This window comes from Oncorhynchus clarkii, chromosome 22 (genome assembly GCF_045791955.1).
Source record: "Oncorhynchus clarkii lewisi isolate Uvic-CL-2024 chromosome 22, UVic_Ocla_1.0, whole genome shotgun sequence".
NCBI classification, from domain to species: Eukaryota; Metazoa; Chordata; class Actinopteri; order Salmoniformes; family Salmonidae; genus Oncorhynchus; species Oncorhynchus clarkii.
This window is the reverse complement of record NC_092168.1, coordinates 21,251,733-21,275,437: the sequence shown is the minus strand read 5'-3', so window position 1 is coordinate 21,275,437 and position 23,705 is coordinate 21,251,733. Positions and strand designations below refer to the sequence as shown.

Here is a 23,705-nt window from a genome sequence, read left to right as displayed (position 1 = left end):
TAAGCAAAATGTATTGCTTTTTTCTCCAAGCTTAGCGATTTGTGTTCCAATACAAGCAACCTCGAATAGAACCAAGGGTTCTGTCAAACACCAAGACAAACTGTACATAGAGCTCATTCCTCACCTCTTATTTTATTTGCTTCGCTTTTAGAAAATTAAAACATTCTCTTAAACCTTAAGGGCCGGATCCAATCTGTATCGCGGAACATCCGCGTTAATTCAGGTAATTGCTGATTGAGTTGACATGTAGCGCTTATGTTAATGCGGGAACATCTCGCTCTGATACTGATTGAATCCAGCCCTGAATCACTACATATGGATACTTCTAAATGAGGGGTGGAGTGAAAGTTCACATCCTTTTCACTTCCCCGTTTCACTACAAACAATGCATCATCTATGATCATTCAATAGGCCAGGCAAATCAACAAAGGGAATGTCCCTGACAAGGTCACATGCTGTGTAGATAGAAAGGGTATGTCCCCAATGACAACGAAGATGTGCACTACATGGGGAATAGGTTGTAATTTGAGACATAACTGAGAGAAACTATAACATTGGCATAGATCCCATCCTTCTTGTAAGTGGAGAGGCACAGATTCCATTTGGCACGGGCATTTAAGATGTATTCCTCTCTAAAATGGTGTTGTACTATGGACAGTAACTCCAACTATAATAGCCTGAATCCTAACTTGAGAAAACAACCTACGAGGGCCTATTCACTTAAATGTCCAGTTACATTTTAAACTAGTATTTGGGCTTTGTGAGCACCCGTAATATAATCACTGGAAGTACCAACAAAGTAGCAACAAAAATCTGTCTTAATGTAACTATAATTGGTAGTACCAGTATTCATAAAACCAGGTTTAAGTCACTGCTAAGGGGAAAGAATTGGCACATAATCAATTAGGTAGTAACATGGTAGTCATGTTTCATAACAGCCATGGTACAGTGCGCTGTAATATCAATGTCGAAGTGGAGCACACGCCCCTTCATTCTAGTGTAGCGTGTGATGCTCGTTCTGTCAATTCAGTTTCACATTCCCTCTTAGAATCATTGAAAAAAAATCTGAGGCCTGGTCCAGAAACAACCTCTAGCCCCGCAAATGTATTAATCAGACAAAGTGGAGATTCCAAGTTATTTAGGGGTTATAGGGTGGTTTGTGGACTTTGATCACCATAAATTAATGAGTCCCCCTCTCTGCAGACAACTGCTTTACCATCAAATTACCTTCATCCTTTTTCCTCAATCCATTCCGAGGGGAACCCAAAGTAAACAAAATGTGCCCCTATGGATTGACAAACACTACCATTCCCAATCTGCAGCTGACCTCCGGTCCCAAGCGAAGCCCCTAACCACAGATCTAAGGTCAGATTATTCAGCTCCTAACAAACAGGATACAAAAATATCTGACCCTGGACCAGTGGTTAGAGGCAACTTCCATCAACTCCATATTCAATGATGTTGCAAACATTATGCAACAAGTTAACTTTCACTGGTTGAGAGAGGGGAGCAGCCAGCTAGTCATAATATTCCCTTCACACAAGAGTAACAGTGACCTATTATATGACTGACAATGGCCACCATCAAAAACAGAAAAAGCCATTGAAAACAGCAGCAGTAATGCTTGTAAACAAACAATCCCTCAGAATTCCCATGTCAGACACCAGTAAAACGTAAGCATGATAAAAATACCTTAGGCTACGCAGAGTGTGGATTATTATTCAGCATACGGTTATGAGCACGCCACCACACCATCCCCTCCTGCAGTGTTGAGGGACTGTGTCGATCTGTTTCGTTATGTCATTACAATCTGTCAGCATACAAAGGAGCAGTTCAGTTCTGAAAGTGCAAATCAACCCCATGGAGACCCAACGTGGAGTAGGTGAGTACAAAGGGGAGGAGGTGGCAGCAAAGATTCTACGGTAAGACCAACTGAATGGGGTTGGGGAAGTTCAGTTGAGGGTCGGAGTGAGGTTCAGTCAATCTGGGGGGGGGGGGGGGTCAATTGACAGGAAGTAATCTCAGATAGTCTGGTACCCGGCGTGGCTCCTCTTCCTGCCGATAAGGTAGGCCACAAGAACGATGAGGACCAGGCTGGCCAGCGCAGTGCCCACGATGATGGGGATCAACATGTCATCCTCATCCAGCTGACACTCCTCCGCTGGAGAGATTGAGAGAGGAGAGACCCCAATGGAGAGAGAAAGAAAAGAGCAGGTGAGAGACAGGTGGAAAAAATGGAAAGAAAAAAAGCAGGAGTTGAATTAGTGACCATCTATTACTCCAATCTCAGAACTCTGGATAACCACTTTCCTGAAATAAGTCCCATAGTAACACCCAGTATAGTACCTGCTCCAAACTGGTCCCCGGTTAGGCCGAAGGGCTGCACCTGCAGCTGGAAGGTGTTGAGAGAGAAGTTCACAGCCACAGCCAGAGTCTGCTCCTCACGACACATGTAACTACGCCCCAGGGTACCATGCAGGTAGTCCAGACTACTGTTACTGGCTGAGAAGGGCTCTGGAGAGACAACAGCGAGGTTATAGGTGGGGTGAGAAAGGGAAGAGAAAACAGGCAGAATGGAAAAGAGGAAGAAAAGAGGGATGTGGAAAGGATGGAAGGGGGGGGGGAATAAGGACAAGAAGTTACAGTAGGACCAGGTGGGGGATGGATTGTGGGAAAGGGAGGATTATAGAAGGGTTCAACACTGGGAAAAACTGCAGATGGAGGTTAAGAGGATAGATGGATCATGTATTATTCACTAAATTAAATGCTGCAGAGATGATCCATTGATTGGTGAACTATGGATCCAGACTCACCACTCATGTCCGGCCAGGCTGCAGACAGAGTAACTCCACTCAGGTGGTACTTACTGGACGTGGCATTCTGCAGACACAAGAGAACCAATGACGAGACACGCTATGTACATCAAACACATACACAGGATTACAGAGCCAAGCCCACTCCATTTAAACCAGGATGGAACAAACTAAATCAAGAGTGCCTGTTCTCTGCTTGTTCATTAGGCTCCATCTTGTGGCCGTCAGGTGTTAGTGCAGAAAGGTTTGTACTACTGATACAGAAGACTACCTTACTTAAGCTTGTACTGATATGAGAGAGAGTAAACAAATCATCTCCCAGATAATGTTTTCCTGTGTCGATATTTGCGTGTTGTTTCAGTATGTGTGTATTCCTATGTTAAAGTGTGTGTGCAGGTTAATCAGGTCATGTAGAGATCAGTTGTCTGCCATCCATCACCTCCATTCCGCCGACACACGACATTCCTGCTGGTAACACCAGGCACCAGGGCATATCTATTCTGTGGGTTTACTCTGCCTCGCTCTGTGTGTGTTCACGTGTTAGTGAGTGTGTGTCTGTGTCTGGTAAGAGGTGAATGGTACAGCCAAAGATGAGAAACAAAGTAAAGAGAAGCTAAAAAAAGGTAAAGAGCGCTCTGACCAGGGAGAAAACGAAGGTGAGGTTGGTTTTCTCCTCAGCCATCAGCAGCAGGGTGGCACTGTCCGAGTCACATGACCCTGAGCTCTTAGTCACGTTGGGCTGGAGGTTCAACACGTCTTGCACAGTCTGCACACACAGGACAAGACACAAGTTAGTGTGAGGGTGCGAGAGAGTGCCTGGGCTGCAAGTATGTGCAAGTCTGTGTCCGCGTGTGTACATTATTGAGAGAGGCAGAGCTGAAGCGGATGTTGAGCTGCAGTCCCATGCGGGCCATCAGACAGACGGTCCCATTGCCGTTGGTTACAGTGTAGTTGCCCCTCTCAGGCCGGGCTGGGGGCGCAGGTGGCGGAGCCGTGGTTTGAGGGGCAGCAGCAGTGGGCGGGACGTCAGTGGCAGCAAAGCTCTGATGCAACGTGACCGCTGTAATGTAACAATAAGTCAATAAAGTCAAACAGCCAATGCCAGTCTAGAATCAGAGTACAAGCATGGATAGAAAAAAAGATACAGCTCGGTCCGATCCTTAGCTAGCTGGTGGTTAGGTCTCACAGGGTACATCTCAATAGTCTTGAGTGTTCTCCTCTATCTGTATAGATGTGAAAGAACTAGACAAGCAACCTCTGCAGGCATTCAACGCCATAATGTTGCTTTCACCTATCATGCGTTATCAGATATGAGGAGATGAAGTGAGACACTTGAGATGCACCCATTGAGTAGGTCAGTAACCTTGAGGTAATATTGTGGCTAATTCCTTTAATGGGTTGGCTTAAAACTGGGTGGTAACAAAACTCTGGTTCCATTTATTTTGCAGTCACAAATTCCAAGCGCTTTAGTGCGTCACACCTAGGGTTGCAAAGGGTCGGAAACTTTACAGTAAATTTCCATTGAAGTTGAGCCTGGGAATTTTGCTTAAATTCATTTTTTTTTAAAGTTGGCTTAACAGGGATTCTAGTTCTTGTGGCATATTTTAGTAATACTATCCCCAATTCAATGCAATTGGAACCCTCTGCATGCATTCTTCCATCAGCTGATTCTCCAGATCTTGCACACTAATGAGATTCTATTGAGCCCATACTACTACACTGTCTGAGCCTTCTGGTAAGTTTTAATTACAATACTGGGTGGGGTGAATAATCTTTACAGGAAAATGACACGGGCACGATCTGATGTGTGGAGACATTTCACTGCAGCTAATGTAGAAGGTAACGCTGTGTACATTTGCAAATACTGTGCCAAATCATATGTGAAGAATGCAACAAAGATGCAAAATCATCTGGCCAAGGGCATAAAGTTTCCTCAATGCTCACAACAAGCAACCTCTGACAAAAGTCCATCTACTTCTATTCAAGGTGAAAGAGGAATCAGACACCTTATCGATAGCAACAGCTCGTGGTCCTCCTGGAATCAGAAGTTGACTCAATGGAGGAACGTAGTCAGAGAAATGCTGAGAAATGCTGGTCTTGCTCGAGCTGTGTATGCAACTGATTCACCCGATGCTCACAGGCAATGTGTATTGGAAGAGACCCCTCCAATCAGACATGCTTTATCTAGTAATTTGCTGGATGCAGAGTTCAAGTGAAGGTCAAGCAAATCAGAGAAAGCAAACTTTATTGCAATCATCTCTGATGGGTGGCCGAATGTTCTTGGGCAAGGAATAATTAACTACATAATCGCCACCCCTCAACCAGTATTCTACAAGAGCACAGAGAAGGGACAACAGACACACTGGTCTCTACATTGCAGATGAGCATTAGGACCACAGAAGGTATTTGCACTGGTGACAGACAATGCTGCGAACATGAAGGCTGCTTGGAGGAGTCCTACCCTCACATCACTCCCATTGGCTCTGCTGCTCCTGCATTGAAGGTGCTCCTAAAGGACATCATGGCACTGAAAACAATGGATACAATCTACAAGACAGCCAAGGGAATGGTTAGGTATGTGAAGGGTCAAGTTATTCCAGCAATCTACCTCACCAAGCAAAGTGAAAAGAATAAGAGCACCACATTGATGCTGCCCAGCAACCCCCCTTTTGGGTGGGGAAGGAGAAGGAGTCTCCAAGAAATGGCCATATCGCAGTCTGCCGATATGGACAGCCCCATCAAGAGGATCCTTCTGGATGATGTATTTTGGGAGAGAGTGGTAAGCAGCCTGAAACCTATAGCAGTGGCCATTGCAGCGATTGAGGGCGACAATGCCATCCTGTCTGATGTTCAGACTCTGCTTGCAGATGTAAGAGAAGAAATACGTACTGCCCTGCCCACTTCACTGTTGCGCCAAGCAGAGGAAACTGCAGTTCTGAAATACGTCAAAAAGCGTGAAGACTTCTGCCTGAAGCCCATACACGCCACAGTGTACATGTTGGACCCCAAGTATGCTGGCAAGAGCATCCTCTCTGGTGCAGAGAAACTAGGCCTGTGGTGTCAACACTTCCGTGTCTCGCCACCTTGGCCTGGAGGAGAGCAAGGTTCTCGGCAGTCTGGCGAAGTACACTTCCAAGCAAGGGCTTTGGGATGAAGATGCAATATGGCAGTCACGCCAACATATCTCATCAGTCACCTGGTGGAAGGGACTTTGTGGATCTTTCCCCTGTTGCCTCCATCATCCTCCAAATCCCACCAACATCAGCCGCCTCAGAGCACAACTGGTCCTTGTTTGGGAACACACACCAAAGCACGCAACAGGCTGACCAATACAAGGGTTGAAAAATTGGTGGCCATCCGGGCAAACTTGAGGCTTTTTGAGCCTGACAACAATCCATCCTCAAGGTTGGAAAGTGACAATGAAGATGAGACCCCAGAGTCTGATGTTCAAGAGGTGGACATTGAGGAAGTCCAGGGAGAAGCCTGAGGAAGACAACCAAAGCTTTATTTTCATTTACAGATGTATGTTAAACGTTTTTGGGAGATGCGATGGATCATTCAATATTCCTTATCTTTTGTTCAGAGAAATCATGTGAAGAGTCAACTCAATTAAAATTAAATTCATAACTAAATGTTTTTTATTTCTATTGGAAGGATTTAAATCATTTGAAATGGTTTACTTATGACAAGGTAAAAGGTTAATGTTTCTGTCTCCACATGATATTGTCTCCATATATGGTAAATATATCCTATACAATAAACATCTACATTTTAAATTATATTCATATATTCCTGTTAATTCCCACAAAGTTTCCACCTCTGAATATTCCCCAAAATGTGAAACCCTTGACTCACAAGTGTTTTTTTTAAGAACCATTGGAATGAAGAAGCATTTCTGTTCTACTTGGTTCATTTGAAAAAAAATAATAATAAATACAAAAAATAAAAAAATTCTACAATACGGTCACATTCATCACTATTAGCTTCATGTGGCTTCCAAGGCTACATCATTGCTGATGTCATCGCTCACATTCTCTTTGGCCAATGTCCATCTATCTCCCTGTGCAGAGGAAAATACTAGTGAACACTCACCACTACCTCGCTTTTGTAGGAATAGAGGAGGAAACTTTAAGCTAAAATGTAAAAAATATTCAGCAACTTGAGGACAATTAAGTTTACAGAGCTGGGCAATATAGACAAATCCATATCACGATAAATTGACAATCACAATAACAATACAGTAATTATTTTTATATTGCCCTTAAAACTACTACTACTTTGAATGTTGTGGCTATCAATTGTCCTGTTGACAATAGCCCATATTAGCAGACTTATTTAATTTCAAACTCCACATTCCTCTAGTAAAAGTCTATTTGTGGAACACATCAGCCTGATTAACTATTTACTTATGGCTTTGCCTACACCTAAATATTTTATTTATTATATGAGCCAAAGATATTCCACTTTATTTGGAATGCCAATCCAGAAAATTGAACAGGCCTATTTATGTAATGAATATGGATTTGGAGGGCAGAAAATATTAAAGTATTGGACCGCTTACTTAAGACTTCAGTCATACAAAAGCTATACTTAAATCTGAACTGGTTCTCTAGCAGATTTGTAAGAATGGCTCACCCCGTGTTCCAGAATGGCCTTTTTCCCTTCATTGTTGTTTACATCTCACTTTCGGTTACTTAAATTAAATAAATAAAAATATTGCTATATTTAAAACAAGCTGATTGCAATTTTAGTATAATCCACCAGAAAAGAAAACAAATATTACAATAAATATTAAACAAACTAATTGATAATAAAACAAAATATATAATAAAAGACATCTTTAAATTCTGTAATAAATAGAACTGGTGGAGTTGTCACATGCGGTTAACAGAAATATATGGAAATGTCTGCTCTATCCAAAATTGCAGCATTACCGCAAAAACGGAGGCGGCAAGTGGAAGGGGTAAGGAACTTGTCTGTCGGCCCTGCATTAAAGACCAAAACTGATTAAAGAAAATTGTGATTAAAGTATACCCGTTTAATTTAAGCCCCCCCCAAAAAGAGACCGCTGCACCATACAGCTTGCATTAGATCACTTGTTTTGGTCCTGCCCTTATGTAGCTTGTTTATGGATGCACATTCATGAATGGCTGAAGAATTGCAACATTTACCTGGAGTTATTACATTTAGGCCCAGTTTGTCCTACATTACATTTAGGCCCAGTTTGTCCTACAAAGAGAAGATTACAAAGGACAGGCTGTACACATGTTACTGCGATCTAACAGCATGGCCTTCTACAGCACATGACTACCAGCTTATTGCCCAAAGCACTAAATCGGTTACTTGCCAAGAAACAAGCATAGAATGTAATATACAAAACAACCGAGTGCAGTGACATCAATAATGATACAGGTCATAATGAATCCAGTTTTTTTTTTAAATCACTGTCACAGCACTTTTGGAATCACGTGAGGGGTCCATTGCCACAAAAGCGCACATGCACCGCTTTACTTTGTCATGCACGACAGCCACTAAGCAAGACAAACAATTCAGTCTGGACCCGCATCGACCTGTAACATAGGGCAATGCAAGTCAAAGGGCAAACGAAGAACCAGCTTTACACGTTTACATAAACCAGCAAACGAGGTTAAAATAGGTTAGAGGACCGAATTCTGGTGTATTCGCGTTAGATTCATTGTATTTATTGTGCCCATCTAGCATCTATACTCACCTAAAAACGTGATGAACGCCAGGAACAAGGGTTGTTTGCGGTTATGTTGTTTCATATTTTTTATTCGGTTGTTTGCCAATGCGAATCACAACAGCATACACACGACCCAGAGACAGGAATGCAGGACGGTCTGTGAGCTAGCTTTGCTAGAAACTACGCAAACCCACTGTTCGTGCTCTCTCTTTGCTACCGCGAGCAAGAGTCCTCTGGAAACAAATCTTCGGAAATATTTCCTTTCTTTTTGCTTTACCTCGTGCCGATTAAATTGATGATCGTTGTGTTTGGACCGTCACATACCACGGATGATTTATGCTCTGCACCAAGAAGAAATGACAACGGTCATGTAACGGAGAGTTTAAGAACCGCCCAGGATAAACACGTGACATGAGTAGTGATTCGTGTTGACGTTCGACAGCTGTGGAGTTACAGATGTGACGTTGGTTGCGATGTTGCCATGGAGATTTAATGTTGGAAGTGACGTGTTCTGTATTTTGGTCGCGGTAGTTTGCCTCGTAAATAACAATGCTACCGTTTTCTCCATACCTTTTTTCTGAAAAGAAAAGAAGGAAAAAAAGAAGAGCATATTTGAAACCAGCTCATCCAAAAATGTGTCCCAATAGACCTACACCATCACTCTCTTCACTCATTAAATGTTCATATTGAAGAGGATTTTTGCTCATCATTCAGACCAGTTGTGGTCCATCTTCCATAGTCAGATGATGCCGGGCGAGCATTTCACACAGGGATGTCAAAATGCTTTGTCATCCACTTGCTATTTACCCCCTTCTTCACCTCAATTAGGTCTATTGACATTCAAGCTGCAACCTCCAACCTCCGTTCTGGTCTCCTTCAAGTCTCTAATGTCTTAAACAGGGATGAGTGAAATAATGATATTCTTAATAAGGCCAGGTCGAATCTTCATGCACTCATGATTCCAGTCTATGTTCTCCAAAATTCGCTGAATTTCCTTGTGAAAGCCTAATACTGTAAAATCGTATTTTATAATTTAGCTAGTCATGTTGGCAATAGAACAACCTTTCAAATTATGCTCATCTGACCCAGATTGCGATTTATAATAGACTGTTATTGGATTGCGTAAACAACAACAGTAATTGTGTAAAGCCATGTCTTAATTACTGAAAAAGGTAAATGGTTGAGGTGGATATCATTTGAAAGCCTATAAACAGGGTTGTCAAACTATTCTATGATTTCTTGGGGGGGGGGAGTTTTTAAATATAAAATGTTCTTTTTAAAAAAAAAAACTTTAACGTCAATTATCTAAAAACGCAGATTCCGATTTTTATAATTTTCACATGTTGTAGCTTAGACACTATTTTACATTATCTGATGTGTCTGTGTTATGCCAGTCATCGGTTGAGACACAGCATACTCTCGAATACAGGCTAGATGTCATTTCAATAATAATATTACAAATATTAATAGAATGAACCTATCCCTTCAGACCACTGCAATTTAGCTGGTACACCATTCAAATGTAAATGTAATTTTTAACTGTCTAGTACTACCAGAAATATGGCTGCCGGTCCACCCAACATGGAAAGTCAACTTGAATAGGAAGGTCTATTATATCATCTATATTTCTATGATTTCAATAGGTTACCTATGAAAGATTGACAGCTAAGTGTATAACAATGGATATTCCCACTCAAATCAACATTCTCTGATGTGTGGACCTCCAACCATCTTTGTGGTATCATTTGAAAGTTGAAATGTACATTTTATTCAAATTTTATTACATTTATCAGCCCAAACATGACACCCAGTCTGTATTCAACAGTATTATATGTCTCAACCGACTGCGAAAACAGAACAAACACCTCAGTACGAAAGACTATTGAGACTCCCGCCCACCGGGAGCAGAGCATGCTGGGTGATCTCTAACTGAGGAGAAGGTAGTAAGGAGAGAAAGTACAGAAGCCGTGATAAGTCAAATCAAATCAAATTTTATTGGTCACGTACACATGGTTAGCAGATGTTAATGCGAGTGTAGCGAAATGCTTGTGTTGCTGGTTCCGACAGTGCAGTAATAACAAGTAATCTAACAATTAACAAGTAATCTAACAATTCTCCAACCGAATACACACATATCTAAAGGGATGGAATACGAAAATGTACATATGGATGAGCGATGGTCGAGCGGCATAGTCAAGGTGCAATAGATGGTATAAGGTACAGTATATGCATATATTTATTTATTTTTGATTTAACTAGGCCAGTCAGTTGAGAACAAATTCTTATTTATATGAGGCTGGGTGTCGCGATAAGTTCCAGCCACCTTTAGTTCGTGTTCTTTGTTTTAGCCAAGGCCAGTGTGCGTCCTTCAGAAATGTGATTTCATATTTCTTACAATTATGTGTTGTGGACGCACTCCTTTGTTATGCTAAATCGCGTTTTTACCGCGAGCTAGTAACTGTAAACTTTCTAACCCTGTTGTTTCTGTCATCTCATTTCAGACATTTAGCATTTCAGTGTCTAGTCTTATGCCCAGTGGTTATATGAATGTATACTGTATAGATTATGTGGGTATTTTGTTAGCAATGAGCCTTGTGGATGCATTATACATTCAAGTTCATGCAGTTGTGTGAGGATGATGGTGCTACTCAGTAGTACTGTGTACTGTAGTTGCACACCTCTGATCATTCATTAGTGAAGTCACAGCCATGTCATTAGGTTGTATTGGCATGTGCAGCAGATAAGCTATAAATAATATTGCTACAATATGTAATGTAATTGGGTGTTGTATAAGGCCTATACCTGCCATTTCCTATTGTACTTAATTTCCCCCTTTTCAGAACCGTACACACTCTTGGTTAAAACACAATTGTCAAGCAATACGCTGTGCTGTGCCGTTACTGCTCTATGTGAATCAGCGTCATTAAACAACCTCAACTGGAATCCTACCGGTCTGTCATCTGTGCCCTTACCAGCACCTGGAAGAGAACGCAGTGCTAAGTAAAACCTAACCCTAAAGAATATCCAGTCCACCAAGTCCTCAACTACAACTTCCGAAGATTTAAAATAGTGTCTAAGCTACAACATAAACATCCTCTCACTGTCAACTGCGTTTATTTTCAGCAAACTTAACATGTGTAAATATTTGTATTAACATAAGATTTAACAACTGAGACATAAACTGAACAAGTTCCACAGACATGTGACTAACAGAAATGGAATAATGTGTCGCTGAACAAAGGGGGGGTCAAAATCAAAAGTTAACAGTCAGTATCTGGTGTGGCCACCAGCTGTAGTAAGTACAGCAGTGCATCTCCTCCTCATGGACTGCACCCGATTTGCAAGTTCTTGCTGTGAGATGTTACCCCACTCTTCCACCAAGGCACATGCAAATTCCCAGACATTTCTGGGGGAATGGCCCTAGCGCTCACCCTCCGATCCAACAGGTCCCAGACGTGCTCATTGGGATTGAGGTCCAGGCTCTTCGCTGGCCATGGCAGAACACTGACATTCCTGTCTTGCAGGAAATCACACACAAAACGAGCAGTATGGCTGATGGCATTGTCATGCTGGATGGTCATGTCAGGATGAGCCTGCGGGAAGGGTACCACATGAGGGAGGAGGATGTCTTCCCTGCAACTCACAGCGTTGAGATTGCTTGCAATGACAACAAGCTCCATCCGATGATGCTGTGACACACCGCCCCAGACCATGACGGACCCTTCACCTCCAATCCCCAATCGATCCCGCTCCAGAGTACAGGGTTCGGTGTAACACTCATTCCTTCGACGATAAACGCAAATCCGACCATCACCCCTGGTGAGACAAAACCGCAACTCGTCAGTGAAGAGCACTTTTTGCTAGTCCTGCCTGGTCTGGTGGGTCCGTGCCCATAGGCAACGTTGTTGCCGGTGATGTCTGGTGAGGACCTAACTGACCTACCTGTCTGTAAGCTGTTAGTATCTTAACGACCGTTCCACAGGTGCATGCTCATTAATTGTTTATGGTTCATTGAACAAGCATGGGAAACCGTGTTTAAACCCTTTACAATGAAGATCTGTGAAGTTATTTGGATTTTTACGAAGTATCTTTGAAAAGGGGCCATTTAGTTTTTTTGCTGAGTTTATATAAGCACAAAAAAAAAAACTCACATGTTGATATCAATGGTACACCATTAGAGATCAAGTTATTCTTTACCTTAGCTTTGAAATGTTTTGATAATTTGATATCCTTGCTCGCTGTGTACAATACTGGAGCTGGCACCTTGCCATGGTGGGGTAGATTGCACGTTTTTGTGATGTGTCCCTGTGGGCTGTAACAACAGCAACCGAATTTAGGCTCTTGCAGGTTTAACAATCCAGTCGTGCCAATAATCACAGTAATGCTTACCCTCTTGTTTATTATTGCTTTATTTGACAGCCGGAGGAAGCACACAGTACCTTTAGAAAATTAAGTTGATTTTTACATTCATAGGCTGTCTGTTGATAAAGCCTGAAATCTGTTACAAATGGAGATACTGAGGAGCTAAACTTACACTACGGAAAAACAAATGCTAAAAGAAAGGGATACGGGCATAAAATAGAGAAAGAATGGTGGTTAGAGAGAGGAAGAGACAGCGAGAAAACTAAGACAGAAAAAGACAAGTATATATGCTTAGGGAGGTAAAAATAAGAAGCTTAGATAGATGTAGAGAATGTAGGAGAGAGAGGGGGGGGCAAATACATTGGTGTCAGTGCAGCCACTTCCTGTGATCAGAGAGAGAAAGAGAGAGAGAGAGAAAAAATGAAGAGAGCCCTCTAGAGCTAGCGCCCATCATTCAGCCCAGGATCAAAAGAGAGGGATCATCACCCGTGTCCTTGCAGAGAAATAGAGAAAAGAGGATGACCATTACATGGAGGACAGGTGTCATGCTGATGCTGATGTTTTTTTCTTCTGCAGGTAAGTGCCAGCCTAGATGTATTACGGTAGTCACTAAATAGCCATGGTAGACTGCACAGAAGTGGCGATTCCATCAAAACTGTTCAGCAAGTATATGAGCTGTTGGTTCTGAATTTATGTGTGAGGGCTAAGGTTAGGAAAATGATACATTAAAGTTGTTCGTTTGGTTAGAAATTGACTTTAATGCTTTCTAGTGTGGCTAGATAGTACGTTTCCTGTGCTACTGTGTATATGCTCTGTCCAAAGCCCTTCGATGGCGTTCCTCTCCCACCCTCACCGCCTTCACCTCCTTACCCACCCAGAGGTGCTCTATCCTGAGTACGGAGAGTGTCCTCCCCCTGGTCAGGAGAGAGAGGCAGGCTCCAGGAGATTTAGTGCTCTGTACCCTACCTATCTGTTCATGTTTGTGATTGAGGGGCTACCTTTCTACGCGTCTATTTTTAGAGTCTGCGAAGAACATGAAAGCTTAGACGTGGCCTTGTTCGTTTCCGCATTACCAGAATGGCAAAGTCACAGACATACACATATGCGAAAGAGTAGCACCTGTTGGTGTTTGATAACTGAAAACTAGAGAGTGATTATTCTGAGACAATGTTGCTTCTGAATAAAGAGGGTGACTCAATAGTGAATTTGAAATAAAGTCCTTGATGCAAAATCAAAACTCCAAAAAGTGAATCTTTCCAATGAAGTAATCCTAACATACCATACATTCATGTGTGCAGGTCAATATCCTCAATTAGGTGTGTGTGTGTGTGTGTCTGCATGCATGCACCTGTACAGATGTAGGATCTTAATTGATCACTATTTTGTTGCTGAGAATTTCCCTGCAAAGAAGGAAAATCAAACTTGTAGTGTATTTGAGTTTTAAAAAAGTAGGAATTAAACAGACTTGATTTGCCCTAACGAAAAATGAATCAACCCCTAAAAAAATGTATATTTATTATAACCCACATAATAATTCACATTTCCTGTTGCTGCAGGATTATTTTCTTGCTGTAGCAAACTGTCTCTGATTAAGATCCTACATCTTGTAGAAATGTAGATGATCACCAGCTGGCCCCAGCTAAATGGTCTCATGCATTTCCCCCCCACACCTTTCTTACACTAATAAGAGCAAGAAATTACCCAAGCAACAGCTTCTCTAGAAACCACTGAACTACATAGTGTGGAGGCAAACCACAGAAAGATTGAGAGAGATATAGAGCTCCCCCTTTTTAGTGACAGGGAGACTGTTATCTATATTTCCGATTACATGCAGACTTTCTCTTACATTAGTGTACTGTAGTAAAATGTCTCCAAATTCCACCTATGTAAATATAGGTACAGCTCTGTGCTCAGTACTACCCCATTCTCCTTTCTAGTTAAGTATCCATTCACCTATTTACAGTTTTTCTCAATCGAGTACAAGCATTTTTTTTTGTAACAATGTTGATTTTCAAAAACAGGGTCCACAAGACACACAACTCTGTGGCCTTTTGCAAAACAGTAAATATGTTTTCAAAATGTAGTTGCCATTTCAAAACATAAATACATTCATCAGAACTATATTATACACATGCAAACTGCAAATACATCCATCAAAAGAACAGTACTGCCTGCAAAAGATTAACCCAACCTCATATACTTATACTGTATCTTGAGTCCAAGCACACAAACAGAAAGTTAAACAATTCCAGAAGATCAAAACATTTTCTTTGCCGTCACTAAATCATGATGATCAAAATTGGAAGAACAACTATCCAACGGTGCAGAATTATGGCAATTATTCTGTTTTTTAATGCAAATTTCACCCAAAAATTTCATACACATCAAATATTCCTGATGAAATAAGCACATTCACTCATCGGTACTATCATAATCTAATTCCATCTATTCAATACAATGGCTGGTTTGCTTATAGTCGGAAGTTAACATACACTTAGGTTGAAGTCATTAAAAGTCGTTCTTCAACCACTCCACAAATTTCTTGTCAACAAACTATAGTTTTGGCAAGTCGATTAGGACATCTACTTTGTGCATGACACACGTAATCTTTCCAACAATTGTTTACAGACAGATTATTTCACTTATAATTCACTGTATCACAATTCCAGTGGGTCAGAAGTTTACATACACTAAGTTGACTGTGCCTTTAAACAGCTTGAAAAATTCCAGAAAATGATGTCATGGCTTTAGAAGCTTATTATAGGCTAATTGACACAATTTGAGTCAATTGGAGGTGTACCTGTGGATGTATTTCAAGGCCCACCTTCAAACTCAGTGCCTCTTTGCTTGACATCATGGGAAAATCCAAAGAAATCAGAAAAAAAATTGTAGACCACCAGTCTGGTTCATCCTTGGGAGCAATTTCCAAACGCCTGAAGGTACCACGTTTATCTGTACAAACAATAGTACGCAAGTATAAACACCATGGGACCACGCAGCCGTCATACCTCTCAGGAAGGAGATATGTTCTGTCTCTTAGAGATTAACATACTTTGGTGCGAAAAATGCAAATCAATCTCAGAACAACAGCAAAGGACCTTGTGAAGATGCTGGAGGAAACGGGTACAAAAGTATCTATCCACAGTAAAACGAGTCCTATATCGACAAAACCTGAAAGGCCGCTCATCAAGAAAGAAGCCACTGCTCCAAAACCGCCATAAAAAAGCCAGAACACGGTTTGCAACTGCACATGGGGACAAAGATCGTACTTTTTGGAGAAATGTCCTCTGGTCTGATGAAACAAAAATAGAACTGTTTGGCCATAATGACCATTGTTATGTTTGGAGGATAAAGGGGGATGCTTGCAAGCCGAAGAACACCATCCTAACCGTGAAGCACGGGGGTGGCAGCATCATGTTGTGGGGGTGCTTTGCTGCAGGAGGGACTGGTGCACTTCACAAAATAGATGGCGTCATGAGGGAGGACTATTATGTGGATATATTGAAGCAACATCTCAAGACATCAGTTAAAGATTGGTTGCAAATGGGTCTTTCAAATGGACAATGACCCCAAGCATACTTCCAAAGTTGTGTAAAAATGGCTTAAGGACAACAAAGTCAAGGTATTGGAGTGGCCTTCACAAAGCCCTGACCTCAATCCTATAGAACACATATGTCAGAGTCAAGGCCCGCGGGCCACATCCGGCCCGCAAGAAGGTTTTTTACGGCCCCTGGGATGATCTTGATTTATTATTAGAACCGGCCCGCAGCAAGCCGGCAGCCCGCAGATCTTTTACACGCACCAATACTACATTTCCCACAATGCAAAGGTGACGCACCGAGCAGTACGCTGCTTCATTTCAATATTTATTGGCACAGCAGTCGTCAGCATCACAGTAAAATTAACTTTCAGATACCCATCAAAAATGGCAAAACGGAAGGTGGATACTGAGAACCGGGGGTTTCAAACAAGGTGGGAGTCGGAGTATATGTTCACGAAGGTAGCTGGAAAACCTGTGTGTCTTCTGTGTGGAGAAAGTGTGGCGGTACTGAAAGAGTATAATCTGAGACGACATTATGAAACGAAACACGCGGACACACACGCGGACGCAACTGTCAAGGCCAGTTTTATTTTGGCAGAAGAGATCGCTAAAATCAGCCCGGCCATTTACGGAGGGGGATTTCATCAAAAACTGCATGATTAAAGTTTGTGACGAAGTTTGCCCAGAAAAAAGGCAACTCTTTTTAAATGTGAGTCTGAGCAGAAACACCATTGCCGAGAGAGTAGACCAGTTGTCCATCAATCTAAAAGAGCAGCTTGTGAAAAAGGGAAAAGATTTTATTGCATATTCCTTGGCTGTGGATGAGAGCACCGACATTTCTGACATTGCCCAGTTGTCAATTTTCATCCGCGGAGTGGACTCCAACCTAAGCGTGACAGAGGAGTTTTTGGCTTTACGTCCTATGCATGGCACAACTACGGGGCATGATTTGTATGAAGAGGTGTCAAGATGTGTAAATGAGATGGAGCTGCCTTGGGAAAAACTCGTGGGTTTGACAACCGACGGAGCACCTGCGATGTGTGGACACAGGAGCGGACTGGTGGCGAAGATACGGGAAAAGATGCAAGAGGAAAACGCGACAGGTGAGCTGACAGCTTATCATTGTATCATACACCAGGAAGCGTTGTGCGGTAAAGCCTTGAAAATGGAGCATGTAATGAGCATCATCACGCGCACAGTTAACTTTATCAGAGCCAAAGGTTTGAATCACCGCCAGTTCAAGGCATTTCTGACGGAGTTAGAAACGGAGCATGGTGATTTGCCTTATCACACAGAGGTGCGATGGCTAAGCCAGGGAAAGGTGCTTCAAAGATGTTTCGAGCTTCGTGAGGAGATTTGTCTGTTCTTGGACAGCAAAGGGAAAGACACAACACAACTCCGAGACGAAATGTTTCTGTGTGAAATGGCTTTTCTGTGTGACATTACGAGTCATCTGAATGCAATAAACTTGCAGCTGCAGGGTCGGGATCGTGTCATCTCTGATATGTACAGTACAGTGAAGGCATTTAAAACCAAACTGACTCTGTGGGAGACGCAGATGCGGAAAGAAAATTTGAGCCACTTTCCCAGCTGCCAGACCATGAAAGAGAAGCTCTCTACCAGTGCGTTCCCGAGCACACAGTTGGCTGATAAAATAGGTATGCTTGCCGCTGACTTTCGACGCCGATTTGCTGACTTTGAAGCACAAAAAAGCAGGTTGGAACTGCTCGGTAACCCATTTGCTGTTGACGTGGAAAGCTCACCACCAAACCTCCAAATGGAGTTGATTGACCTCCAATGCAATGATGCACTGAGGGCAAAATATGCGGCAGTGGGTGCTGCGGAGTTCGCCCGTTTCCTCCCCGGCACAATGCCCCAGCTGCGCATCCAGGCTGCTCAAACGTTGTCTATGTTTGGCAGCACATACCTGTGTGAACAACTGTTTTCTTTGATGAACCTGAACAAAACATCACACAGAAGTCGACTTACTGCTGAACACCTCCACTCAATTCTGAGGATTTCTTCAGCTCAGAGCCTTACCCCGAACATTGATGAACTTGTGGAAAAGATGGGACACCACCAAGTATCACCCTCAACCTCAAACAAGTGAACATTACTGTGCAATCACATATTTAGAGTTTTTACTCAGTTCAAGTTTAAAAGTTAAAATTTAATATTTGTTTTCACTGCATGTTACTTCTCCTTAAACAAAGTGTTGTTTTTGATTAATAGATTTTTGCACTTTATTTTTTTGTATTTCAATCCAATTATATTTTAAAAATATTTCAGTTGAGTGGATGATAGAAAATTGCTATTATTGTTTTTTCTTTGAAGTAAATTTAGCCCACTTTTGCTAAAATAGAAAATATAGTCTACTGATGGTGCCTTGAATACCGGTTTCTTTCATTTAATGTTCATGTTATGGGGATATTTATATAAAGGAAATTTGTCTTTTGTGTCTGTTGAAAATTAAAGATTACTGACAGAGCCATAAGAAAATATTGCTTTATTTATCTGATCATATTGTAATATATTTGTTAGGTTTTCAGTAGGTTCAATTAGGTTCACTAGACTATATGCGTCATTTAAAAATTTTTCAATGAACATTCGAACAGTCCGGCCCTCGTCTTGTAGCTGATTTTTTTATTTGGCCCTCCGTCCATTTGACTTTGACACCCCTGCTATAGAATATTTGTGGGCAGAAGTGAAAAAGCGTGTGCGAGCAAGGAGGCCTACCAACGTGACTCAGTTACACCAGCTCTGTCAGGAGGAATGGGCCAAAATTCACGCAACTTATTGTGGGAAGCTTGTGGAAGACTACCCTAAAACGTTTGACCCAAGTTAAACAATTTAAAGGCAATGCTACCAAATACTAATTGAGTGTATGTTAACTTCTGACCCACTTTGAATGCGATGAAATGAATAACAGCTGAAATAAATCATTCGCTCTACTATTATTCTGACATTTCACATTCTTAAAATAAAGTGGTGATCCTAACTGACCTAAAACAGGGAATTTTTACTAGGATTAAATGTCAGGAATTGTGAACAACTGAGTTTAAATGTATTTGGCTGAGGTGTATGTAAACTACAGTTGAAGTATTATTATACCTCCTCCTTCTCTGCCCTCGTGTGTGTGCCCTGTCTGTGTTTTAAAGACTCTTCATCTTCTGTGTGCCCTGTAGAGGCTTCATTGAATGAACCGGTCATCTGCTACATACTGGACGGAGTCCTGATTCTCTACTCCATCATCACCACCGTTCTATTCTTCAAAGTGAAGGTGAGTCACAATACAGGTGGGTAATGCCTTCCATTGTCTACCAATGATGAGGTACTAGTTATTTAAGTGTATACAGTGAGGATGAGTTAGTGCACATGTTACAGAGGCGTGTTATCGTTCAATTGAATACATAGAAATGGATGTAGAACAGTGTAATCCACTCCTTGTTTCTGCTCCTCCCCTCTTCTCTCTGTCTACAGTGGGGCAAGTCTGTAACTGCACCTGTGGAGGACTCCACATATGCAGTGAGCTACAATGTCCCATACCGTGTCTGTGTCTGTGTGTGTGTGTTACAATGTCCCATACCGTGTGTGTGTGTGTGTGTGTGTGTGTGTGTGTGTGTGTGTGTGTGTGTGTGTGTGTGTGTGTGTGTGTGTGTGTGTGTGTGTGTGTGTGTGTGTGTGTGTGTGTGTGTGTGTGTGTGTGTGTGTGTGTGTGTGTATAGTGGCATCATGGACATGACATGGTACTGACATTCTGAATGTACAGTACTGGTCAAAAGTTTGGACACACCTTCTCATTCAAGGGTTTTTCTTTATTTTTACTGTTTCTACTTTGTAGATTAATAGTGAAGACATCAAAACTATGAAATAACACATGGAATCATGTAGTAACCAAAAACGTGTTAAACAAATCAAAATATAGTTTATATTTTAGATTCTTCAAAGTAGCCACCCTTTGCCTTGATGACAGCTTTGCAGACTCTCTCCATAGTATTCTCTCAACCAGCTTCACCTGGAATGCTTTTCCAACAGTCTTGAAGGAGTTCCCACATATGCTGAGCACTTATTGACTGGATTTCCTTCACTCTGCGGCCCAACTCATCCCAAACCATCTCAATTGGGTAGAGGTCGGGTGATTGTGGAGGCCAGGTCATCTGATGCAACACTCCATCACTCTCCTCCTTGGTCAAATAGCCCTTACACAGCCTGGAGGTGTGTTTGGTTTTTATCCTGTTGAAAAACAAATTATAGTCCACTAAGCACAAACCAGATGGGATGGCGTATCGCTGTTGTAGCCATGCTGGTTAAGTGTGCCTTGAATTCTAAATAAATCACTGACAGTGTCACCAGCAAAGCACCCCCACACCACCTCCATGTTTCACGGTGGGAACCACACATGCAGAGATCATCTATTCACCTACTCTGCGTTTTACAAAGACACGGTGGTTGGAGCCAAAAATCTCAAATTTGGACTCATCAGACCAAAGGACAGATTTCCACCATTCTAATGTCCATTGCTCGTGTTTCTTGGCCCAAGCAAATCTCTTCTTATTATTGGTGTCCTTTAGTAGTGGTTTCTAATGCAGCAATTTGACCACGAAGGCCTGATTCACAGTCTCCTCTGAACAGTTGATGTGTCCGTTACTTGAACTCTGTAAAGCATTTATTTGGCCTGCAATTTCTGAGGCTGGTACCTCTAATGAACTTATCCTCTGCAGCAGAGGTAACTCTGGGTCTTCCTTTCCTGTGGCGGTCCTCATGAGAGCCAGATTCATCAGTGCTTGATGGTTTTTGCGACTGCACTTGAGAAACTTTCGAAGTTCTTGAAATGAGAGTGTGCAAAGCTGTCATCAAGGCAAAGGGTGGCTACTTTGAAGAATCTCAAATATAAAATATATTTGGATTTGTTTAACACTTTTTTGGTTACTACATGATTCCATATGTGTTATTTCATAGTTTTGATGTCTTCCCTATTATTCTGCAATGTAGAAAATAAAAAATAAAAATTAAACCCTTGAACGAGTAGGTATGTCCAAAGTTTGACTGGTACTGTATGTTTTTGTAAAGGAACTCCTGACGGGTACTATTGCTGACGACTATGAGGAACTAAGGACTGACCAGACTGCAGCTACTAGACGGGTGAGTGAGAGGGCTATTATGACTAGCATGTGAGAGAGGCCGTGTTATAATTCTGAGCACAGTCTTTTTAATGCGTTCATGTTTGTGGTTGTCCCTCTTAGAAGCGCAGACAGGAAGCTAGTAGCGACACATACCAGGTAAGGACTACTCCTTATATACCACAGGCTTATAACCGTGTTCCAATTCTGAGATGTTGCAGAACACTGTGATCCTAAATGCAGGTTCATCAACTTCTGCAAGCCTTCCATTCCAGGGGCGCTTTATTCATTCATTGACCAATACCATAAAACTTGTTTTGTTTTCTAGGCTCTCCAGATAAAAGATGATGGGAGTGAGGCCTACCAGGTGATCGAGTCCAAGGGGAGGGTAAGAGTCACATGTAGTGAACAAAACACATGACTCAGCCCCCTGTGCTGAGTCATGTGAACTACATATCTGCATTTACTGGTATTGTGACATAGAACATTGAAAATCTATAGGTTATGTACATTTGAGAGATGGAAAGATGAAATCTCTACTCTGCCATCCATATCCTATACTGTGGATAGTCATCAGCGTGTCATAAAACTGCTATCAAACTTACATGACAAAACTAGGGCAACACAAGTGAAATGTTGTTGTCCAACTTAATCTGTAGAAAAGCTCCTGAAGGCTATTAACCTACACATTCTTCCTGTGGGTTCTCTCTCCTCACAGACTCGCAAGAAGGACAAGAAAGCCAAGGTCCCCCAGCCTCTCAGTGCAAACACCCAGACTCAGACCCGGCCCTCCGCCCTGCCACCACCTCCAAACTGATCTGACCCAGTCAGCCCTCGGCACGGAGGCAGCTGTTTACTCCATTGGCAGATCTCCCCTGCACTGATCCCAGTCAGCCCTCGGCACGGAGGCAGCTGTTTACTCCATTGGCAGATCTCCCCTGCACTGATCCCAGTCAGCCCTCGGCACGGAGGCAGCTGTTTACTCCATAGGCAGATCTCCCCTGCACTGATCCCCCAGTCAGCTTATATCTCTGAAGATAACAGCATAGAAGGTTATCTGCTTTCTAGCTATAGCAGTGTTCTACTCCTGAGCTCAACTCCCTGCTCTGTTATTGCATGTTACAAATCAGCAGAAACGTGTGCATGTCTTATCTATGTGTATTATCATGTCATTTGTTAAATTTATTGACTGCTTTCTGTGCCCTTTATGGCTGTATGTGGTAATGTTGATATTTTGAACATAATAAAAGACAAAGTACACGTTCCAATGTTAAAACACTTGGAAAATGGTTTAATGATGTTTACAACTAAAGAGAACTGTACAGTTACAGTAAAATATTGTTTATATATATATATATATATATATATATATATATATATATATATATATATATATATATATATATATATATATATATATAAACAAATAAAATAGAGCAGACAAATGCATCAAATCTACCATGTGTCCTGATTCACATACTTTAAAATGTTCTACACAATCTTTCAGTTCTATATGCCACCACCCGCCATGTCTGGGGGGGGGGGGGGCGTTTCGTAGTCGGATCTGAGGCATGTGTCCATAGTGAGCAGTGTTCTAGTCCAAACTGGAACGGTAGAACCGCGCGTCACAACGACAGCGTGGCTCCCAGAGTTCTAGACTACAGCCTGGGACGATACAGTGGACACATTCCTTTAGTTTAGCCCAAACTGATTTTACAGAATGCATTTCTCAAAAATCCACAAACAGAAGTAATATGTACAGGTTTACCTTATTTTGTTTTTTTATATATTTTTTTAAAACCATGGTCACTTGGGCCGTGTTGACTGATATGATCACACACATTATTTGACACACCCAAAACATACAAAAATACTATATCTTTAACCTACCAAGTGTAAGACAGTTCTGCAATTAGTTCCATGCTGTGACAGAAAAAGAGCGATACACCAAACAAACGAGAAGTTTTTCATTTAGGTTTCTCAGAAATATACCAAAATATACATCTATGCTTTGGAATTACTGAGGCTAGAACTAAAGCCAGTGCTGGGGTTGTCTCTTAATACACAAGCTGCAGGGTGAGAGGAAGGGAGAGAGAGCGAGTGACAGGACAGAGAGTTATCTTTGGTATTTGCGTTTGTAAAACATTAAATATTTGGATATTTTT

At 41.9% G+C, this 23,705-nt stretch overlaps 2 protein-coding genes across 2 annotated transcripts; one reads left to right on the top strand and one right to left on the bottom strand.

Moving 5' to 3' along the window:
- Nucleotides 1–113: 113 nt before the first annotated feature.
- On the bottom strand, nucleotides 114–8,937 carry LOC139380583 (lysosome-associated membrane glycoprotein 1-like). The gene is made up of 6 exons (XM_071123402.1): nucleotides 8,545–8,937; nucleotides 3,671–3,873; nucleotides 3,454–3,579; nucleotides 2,814–2,880; nucleotides 2,347–2,514; nucleotides 114–2,161 (listed from the first exon to the last, which is right to left on the bottom strand). The coding sequence occupies exons 1-6, from the start codon at nucleotides 8,597–8,599 to the stop codon at nucleotides 2,022–2,024; spliced, it is 759 nt and encodes a 252-aa protein (XP_070979503.1). The 5' UTR covers nucleotides 8,600–8,937; the 3' UTR covers nucleotides 114–2,021.
- Nucleotides 8,938–13,165: 4,228 nt separating this feature from the next.
- On the top strand, nucleotides 13,166–22,816 carry LOC139380467 (high affinity immunoglobulin epsilon receptor subunit gamma-like). The gene is made up of 7 exons (XM_071123154.1): nucleotides 13,166–13,455; nucleotides 19,606–19,700; nucleotides 19,901–19,945; nucleotides 21,491–21,562; nucleotides 21,664–21,699; nucleotides 21,869–21,928; nucleotides 22,259–22,816. Exons 1-7 carry the CDS (start codon nucleotides 13,398–13,400, stop codon nucleotides 22,355–22,357), a joined length of 465 nt encoding a protein of 154 aa, XP_070979255.1. The 5' UTR covers nucleotides 13,166–13,397; the 3' UTR covers nucleotides 22,358–22,816.
- Nucleotides 22,817–23,705: the final 889 nt, after the last annotated feature.

Coding starts and splice junctions, on each gene's coding strand:
- LOC139380583 (XM_071123402.1), bottom strand. CDS start 8,599: ATGAAACAACATAACCGCAAACAACCCTTGTTCCTGGCGTTCATCACG. Junction 3,874..8,544: donor GGCGTTCATCACGTTTTTAG/GTGAGTATAGAT, acceptor GTTACATTACAG/CGGTCACGTTGCATCAGAGC. Junction 2,515..2,813: donor AGCCTGGCCGGACATGAGTG/GTGAGTCTGGAT, acceptor TTGTCTCTCCAG/AGCCCTTCTCAGCCAGTAAC.
- LOC139380467 (XM_071123154.1), top strand. CDS start 13,398: ATGACCATTACATGGAGGACAGGTGTCATGCTGATGCTGATGTTTTTT. Junction 19,701..19,900: donor TTCTATTCTTCAAAGTGAAG/GTGAGTCACAAT, acceptor CTCTGTCTACAG/TGGGGCAAGTCTGTAACTGC. Junction 19,946..21,490: donor TGGAGGACTCCACATATGCA/GTGAGCTACAAT, acceptor GTTTTTGTAAAG/GAACTCCTGACGGGTACTAT.